This window comes from Chiroxiphia lanceolata, chromosome 18 (genome assembly GCF_009829145.1).
Source record: "Chiroxiphia lanceolata isolate bChiLan1 chromosome 18, bChiLan1.pri, whole genome shotgun sequence".
In the NCBI taxonomy this organism is placed as follows: domain Eukaryota; kingdom Metazoa; phylum Chordata; class Aves; order Passeriformes; family Pipridae; genus Chiroxiphia; species Chiroxiphia lanceolata.
The window spans coordinates 10,343,278-10,350,183 of NC_045654.1; the positions used below are offsets into that span (position 1 = coordinate 10,343,278).

Sequence of the window (6,906 nt, forward strand, 5' to 3'; positions counted from 1 at the left end):
CCAAAGAAAATGGCTTAGTGTAAAAGCTTATTATTGGTCCCAAAAGCTATAGCAATTTTTTTTTTTCATGGACCTAAATGTATATGATCCTTAAACGTGGATTTTCACCTGGGCAGGAGTTAAAATTTCAGAGCACCCAGAGGGGAAGCTCAGTGTAGGATAATCTAGGCAGGTTGCTTGTTTGCCTTTCCAACTCTAGGGGAGGTGATTCTTTTTTTTGATACAACCGCAAAAAATGTGCATCCAGACTGATACATAAGTACAAATACTAATAAGGACTTCCCTTCATTTTCAGTGGAAGCCTTTGAGGAGGTTTCTGATAGCCTCTGTGTCCCTCAGTACAACAAAGATGGGGAGGAGAGGGTGATACTCTTCCTGAAGATGGCATCAAACCACGCGTTCAGCAAGAGCCTGGTGAAGAGGATTCAGGACGCGATCCGGATCGCGCTCTCCGCCAGGCATGTTCCCAGCCTCATCCTGGAAACCAAAGGCATTCCGGTATGTCATGAAAAATGCTGCCTACTTTTTTTCTTTGTCACCTTGAATAGTAATTAAGGAGCAGTTGTCACTGCTCTTCAAACCCACATACATGGAAATTTTAGCATCTCAAAAGTGTATTCGAGCTTTATAAATAGTTTGTCTATGTTGCCTAGCAACATCTTTTCATCTCCTTTTCAAGCTAAGCATGGTTTTTGTTTTTTAAATGTGTTGCATTTTCTCAGGAATATATCCTTAGTCTTTTAAAGGAAAATATTAAAAAGGTAACTTAATAGCTTTTCTCGCTATCCACAAACTTATTTTGTTTCTGTTTTCCTGTTACAAGTGACATTCTTAGGAAAGCTGAGAGCACCCAGCAAATTCAGAAAATCATTTTTTAAATGATTTCACTTTTACATCTGTTTAGCTGCTTAAATGTAGCTCTATCACTCTTAACTGTAATAGTAATTAAAATTAAATTGTTGTGCTTGTGTGGGAGGAGAAGTTTGTGTAGCTCAGGGTTCTGCATGCTCAGTCTTCTGAAGCTGTTCTGCCACAGTGCTCGTTGTGTGAACTCTTTAGTTAGAATGTCTGTTTTTTTAGTCGTCTCTAATGCTACAGTCTCCTCAACAGCTCTGAGCAGCAGAATGGGGGTGGAGAGTGTAGGTTTCCCAAGTCCATTTGCACATAAACTTGAGTTCTCCATTTGATACTCTTGATACCCTTTTGCTGCCAGTGTAGGTTTCCCTGTGAAAGTGCTTTAGGGTTCAAGACTACCAACTTGTGTGGTCCACATAGTGATCTGGTTCTGATCTGTTGAGTTATTTCTGCTTCAGGCCACTGTTGGCAAATAGTACTCGGCTCAAAAGAGTGTAAAAAAAAAAAAAAGTCCCCTGAGGTTTAGGTTTTCTGGGCTGTAACTCAGCTTCTGCATGAAGTGTTGAACTTGTGAACTGTGTAAGTCACCTGAATGAACAGCACAAAGTTGATGGTAGTGAGGTGTTTGTGATGGGCTGCCCTGCAGGAAAACCTCCTCAGATCATTAATTAGTTCATACATTGACTGAATTGAGAATTGAGTGAATTTTAATTACCTTTCAGATAAATGTGCCAGTGGTAAAGTGATCAAAGCTGTCTCCCATCTTCTAAAGTTTGCTTGGAAGGGAAACCTCCTATTTTCTCCTACTTTTAGAAGTGTTTGTGTCCTCATCTGCAAATACAATCTAATCCTGACACTGATTTCTGGTAGAAATAGTACAGAAATAGTGAGGTGATTTAGTAATACAAAGAATGGCTTTAATGGGATATCCAGTAGTGCAAATCTAGTCTTGTGCTGAGTAAGCATTCTGGTCATCATCAACAGGATTTACTGATTCAAGTAAACAAATTTGCTTTGAATAGTCTGATCTTTGTTTTCTAAAGGGCAGAATTCCCCTGCTGGCCACTGAGATTTTCTGGTTTCTGGGCACTTGTGAAAATTAGTTTGCTAATCATTGAGGAGGAGGAAGAAGAGTGGTTAATCATGGTGGCTCAGGGGGGTTGGATTACACATGACTTCAGTAAATCTGAGAAGGACAAGTTTGGTTTAGCATCAGGATCAATATTGCAAGAGTGCATTGAGTTGAGGATTATTTAACTTGGCTCTGAATGATCTCTAATGAAAAATGGTGGTGCCTGGAGTTGAGTTTCAGTGGGTTTGGAGGCCAGGAACAACCTGAGTTCTTTGATCAGCAGATTCATTAGTAAAGCAGGTGGGGATCCTGTTCCCAGAGCAGACAGACAAAATTAAGGAGATACTTTAAAAGTCAGTTTTTCCAAGTTGACACCCCAAAATGTCTGTGGTATCAGCACAAGGGAAGGGCTAAGAAAAGCCTTGGTGCCTGTAAAAGCAGATATTGTCCAAAATGGGCTTTGGCAGTTCCTGTTCACATTGGAGTAGTTGTTCTTTCCCATACTTCACTAGGCAGAAATTAGTGCTCTGATCCCAAAAGGATAACAACTAGGGTTTTGTTTTTCTGCAGTGTCCTTACTTAGAGTAACACAATGTAATAGGATTTGTGTGATACATAAGTGGAGGTGAAACATGTTTGTTACACTTCATTTTGTTTGTTATGGTTTCTTTCGAGACATTTAACTATAGAAGACCAATTAAGATCAGTGTTTCACTTTGCCCTTTTAGAAAAACTGTCCATTTAGGATAAAAAAAATCATGGTTTCTTTCTCCCAAATCCCAGTGCAGCTGGGCTTTGTTTTCTTATCCCACCCATACAGAACTAAAAATTGTTTGAAAATTGGATGTGTCAGAACATAAACATTAAATATTTTTTGTGTTTATACCATGATTTTGATCTGGTTTTGTTGTTTTATATTGGAGCTTGATCGTGTTCTCACAGTATTACCAACAGGAGTAATAAACTAAAATGACATATAAACTCTTTGAATTCCACCTACTCTTCAAGTGATTTTTCAGAAGAAAGTACTTCAAATGTAACAGAAGAGAATGCATTGTGCTTAAATTTTGATAGAGTTCTGGGATTGGTGGGGGGGTTTCATGAATATTTCTATAAAGCTGCTACATCAAAAAAAATGTAATTTTATCTTTACTGGTTTTGTTTTTCAGTACACAATAAATGGGAAAAAAGTGGAAGTAGCTGTGAAGCAAATAATTGCAGGGAAAGAAGTTGAGCAGCGGGGAGCTTTCTCAAACCCAGAGGCTTTGGACCTGTACAAAAATATTCCTGAGCTTCAAGACTATTAAAGTCACTTATCTGGGTTTTTTTGCATCTGTCTTTGTTTTGTGTTTGTTTTGTATATACCAATACTGTATGTAAAGAAAAAGTTCTATTTAATACCAGTGGTTCTTTTAAAAGAAAAAATATTTCATGAAGTGCATTATGAAAGGCTTGGGTAAAGCTTAGCTCCCTTTTATTGGTTAAATATGCCATATATTTTGGTGGGTTTTTTTCCAGCCTGGAAGGAGAAACCTGCCTGTTTTGATTTTTATATATATGAGTGCATCTTTTCTGGTTAGATTCACATCAGCCCATCAAATGGGAGCACTAATAGTTGTGGTTGCAGATAGAATATTTCTTTCATAAAATATTTGCTTTCTTTTTTTAAACTGGATTTTTAGCAACATTTTTCAATCCCATGTGTTTCAGTCACCTGTGAGGAATATACAGTGATTTTTAACTCCTTGAACCCTGAAACATGCAAGTGGTTCTATATATAGTGTGCATTTAAATGTTTTTATAAAGCCAAATCATAATGCACTAAACCCATTTGACTTGACTCAGAGTAATTTCAGTCTTGAAATATCTCACGGTACCCTTGAAGGTAATTGCTGCTTCATTTTGTGATGTAGCCTTCCTATTGTTTTAAACTTCTGGTTGGTAGACTTCTGGGGGCTCAGAAGGTGAGGGAGCAGTTGCCTCCTTGTTTCTGGGGTAACTCCAGGTTATTTCCATGGATTTTGCAGTCACTTCTCTGGATTAACATAATTGCAGCTGAAGAAGGCGTTTTGCTTCCTTGGTTGAAGTCATTTATTGGCTCTGGGGCAGAGATCCCATATTAGGCTAACTGAGGAATTTCAGCGTGTTTGTTTATTAAAAGCTGATGGGTTTTGTAACTTTTTTTACAAAATGTCACATTGAAAGTGAAAGACAAGTGTTTTCTAGCTCTGTTTCCTTCCAGTTTATAAAGGGAAAAGTACTGTAATGAGCATACTAAAACAGTAAAATGGAAGCACTAAAGTGTTTTGTTTTTCATAAATACAGTTGCAGTAGTTGTACAACCCTCTGGAATCCAGTGTCTCCTGCACTATTTAAATTTTGTGGGTGAAATATTATTGTACTTACAACTGTGTTGAATGCATTCAGCGTTGATAAACAGTTAATTAAAATTAATTGATTCTTTATATATATAATTATATATTCTGTTTCAACTGTTACTGTCTTATTTTTATTTTTCTTTAGAGTGGGTGTCATGGGATAATTTTTAGCTTAATTTGTTACTGATTTTAATGGTTTTAATTCAAGTCTGTCTTACTACAAAACTTTCTCTGTCAGTTTTATCCTATTTTCTTGTACAGAGCCTAAGCCACTGTGGACACCCCCCACACTCACTGTGGGTTTTAGAAATCCCTCATTAGCAAACATGGCTTTAAATGTGCTGGTACTTTCTATACTGTACCAAGTCAGACCATGTTGGCATGATAAATGTGGTAATGCAAGTACCAATCACCCATTAGAAAAATGTAAAAAAAGCTACCCAGCTGCCAATAACCTATGATTAAAGGTGCTTTTAAATTCCTTCGCCCTCTGGCTTGCTACATATAAATTTTACATTAACTGTGACTTTGTATTCATTAAAACTTCATTATATTGTTCTTTAATTCATGCAAAATGTGTGGAGTTTACGAAGCCCACAGATCCTTATTAATAAGTCATTTTGGGATATTTAATTAATTAAAGATAGTTTAGAAGCACAGATACTTTAAGAACATATACAATGCCTGGAGGCTGCTTTTTAAATCCTTTATCCTGCTGGAAACACTGGAGAAAGTGTCATTAATGGATATAATTTGATCTCTTGCAAATGTCAGATGTTGCAAAGCTTTTCCCAGATATTAGTTACAAACAAAAATAGAGATCTGTTTCTGTATTGCTCTGTGTACTGGAAGTGACTTTATATGGCCATAAAGCCCTGATGGGTCCTGCAAACTCTGCTGTGCCTCACCTAGTCAAGGGTCTGAGTTTCAGAAATGCTGGATGTTGACAGCTCCTGGAAGCCCAGAGATGAGAAAATCTAGAGATGAGGAAAGGTAAGTGGGTACTTGAAAGGAGGCTGTGGCAGAGTTGGGAACACTGTCCACACTTCCACAGTGCAGCTCCTCCTGTTCCAAATCCTGTCCTCCAAACATCCAACTTGTATTTGCCTTTGCTTACCCATAGTGTCAGTGACCCATGTCTTTGGATGCTGCCATAGAGCCATGAGGATGGCTCTACTCCCTCCACCTGGGGGTAGGCCAAAATATCCCTGGCACAAAAGCAGGGAGATAGTCATCATGATTTGCAAAGGAAGAGGAGAGAGCATCACTTTCTGTCTGCTTCCCACCCAGGTGGGTGTTTTCTGGGACTCAGGCAGAGGGTAACTGCAGTCCAATTTGGTTTTAAGGATGTCTTTGCAGACTGGTGGCACGCAAAAGCTTTGCTGCAGGGTCTGGCATGGCACTGAGCTTTGGTACCATGGTGTGAGCAGCAGAAATTCCTGTGAGCACCAGGCTCTGCTGTGTTCCCAAGGCATAAGCTGGGCAAACCCTGCAGAGTGTGGCCAAGTTGATGGATCACTGAGCTGCCTCAGGAGTTTTATCCAGGAAGACTTGATGCCTTAGGGCTTTCAGGATGTAATTAGTTGTACCTTGAGTGTGTAGCCCTCTTTTTTTTTTTTTTTTTTGTTGCCTATTTATAATTTGAAGTTCACAGTGTTTTGCCTGGAAAGCTCCATGTGCAGATTTTAGTGGGATGTGTGGCATGCAAATAGATCTGGCTTTGGAAATGGCATTAAGCTCTGACTTAAATGTTGAACAGCAAAGCAATTAGAGCAGAGAAACTCCAGGCTAGGTGCTTTTCTTGCTCAGTCCTCAGCAAATTTGAGAGTGACTCTTGAATTATGGGATGGAATCAGCCCATTTGCCCTTGAGAGATGTGGTTTTATCACTCCCCTCTTAGAAATGTGCTTTTGTCAGCTCCTGTTAGAGCAGGTACTTCCCCCTCCCACTACCTTATGATTTCAATTAATTTCCCTGGTTAGTGGTGGTTCTCAATGAAATAAAATGAGCTGGTGCACAGCAGCCCAAGCAGGGTATAGATGATAAAATTGTTTATTGTTATGTGCAAGAGAAATCAGTTGTGTGAATTACTTATTCAGTGATTTTAAAAACACAGGTAATTGCCTGATGGAATGCAACTTCCCCGGGGCCATTATTGTCTTTCAGTTTAGTGCATACATATTTAAAAGGATTTCATTTATGAGGCAGAGCAGTCAGTCACACAGGTAAATGGGCGTTAAAATTAGATTTAAAATGCATTAGGAAGGAGTACCAGGGTCCGAGACTGTTCTTGAGACAGAACTTGCAGGGTTTTGGTCTGGGGGTAAACTGGTGTCTACAGGTAATGGGAAAACCAATGTCTATAAGGGAATGCTCTGGCCTGCCTTTGAGACCCTGTTCAGAGGTATTTCAGTACACAGGCAGGCTTTGGTCTTCCTACAGGGGACCTTTGGAGCTCTGCATTGAGCAAGTCTTCCACTGAAATGTTTGAGCTTGTTAGTGCTTTCCTGAGGTGTCAGTCTGCTGGCTGGATCTTGTCCTACAGAGCTGAGGATAAACCTGAAATTGCTTAGTGCATCTCTAGCCCTTCGTGAGGAGGGT

The 6,906-nt window shown here is 39.2% G+C and overlaps 1 protein-coding gene across 1 annotated transcript in view; it reads left to right on the forward strand.

The window, feature by feature from the left end:
• The window catches only part of AACS (acetoacetyl-CoA synthetase), a 38,780-nt gene extending 34,384 nt beyond the window's left edge, over positions 1-4,396 (forward strand). The window contains exons 17-18 of the mRNA XM_032705413.1: positions 296-498; positions 3,097-4,396. Coding sequence (XP_032561304.1) covers positions 296-498; positions 3,097-3,234 — 341 coding nt within the window. The 3' untranslated portion in view covers positions 3,235-4,396. The remainder of the gene's footprint in view (positions 1-295; positions 499-3,096) is intronic.
• The last annotated feature ends 2,510 nt before the right edge of the window (positions 4,397-6,906 follow it).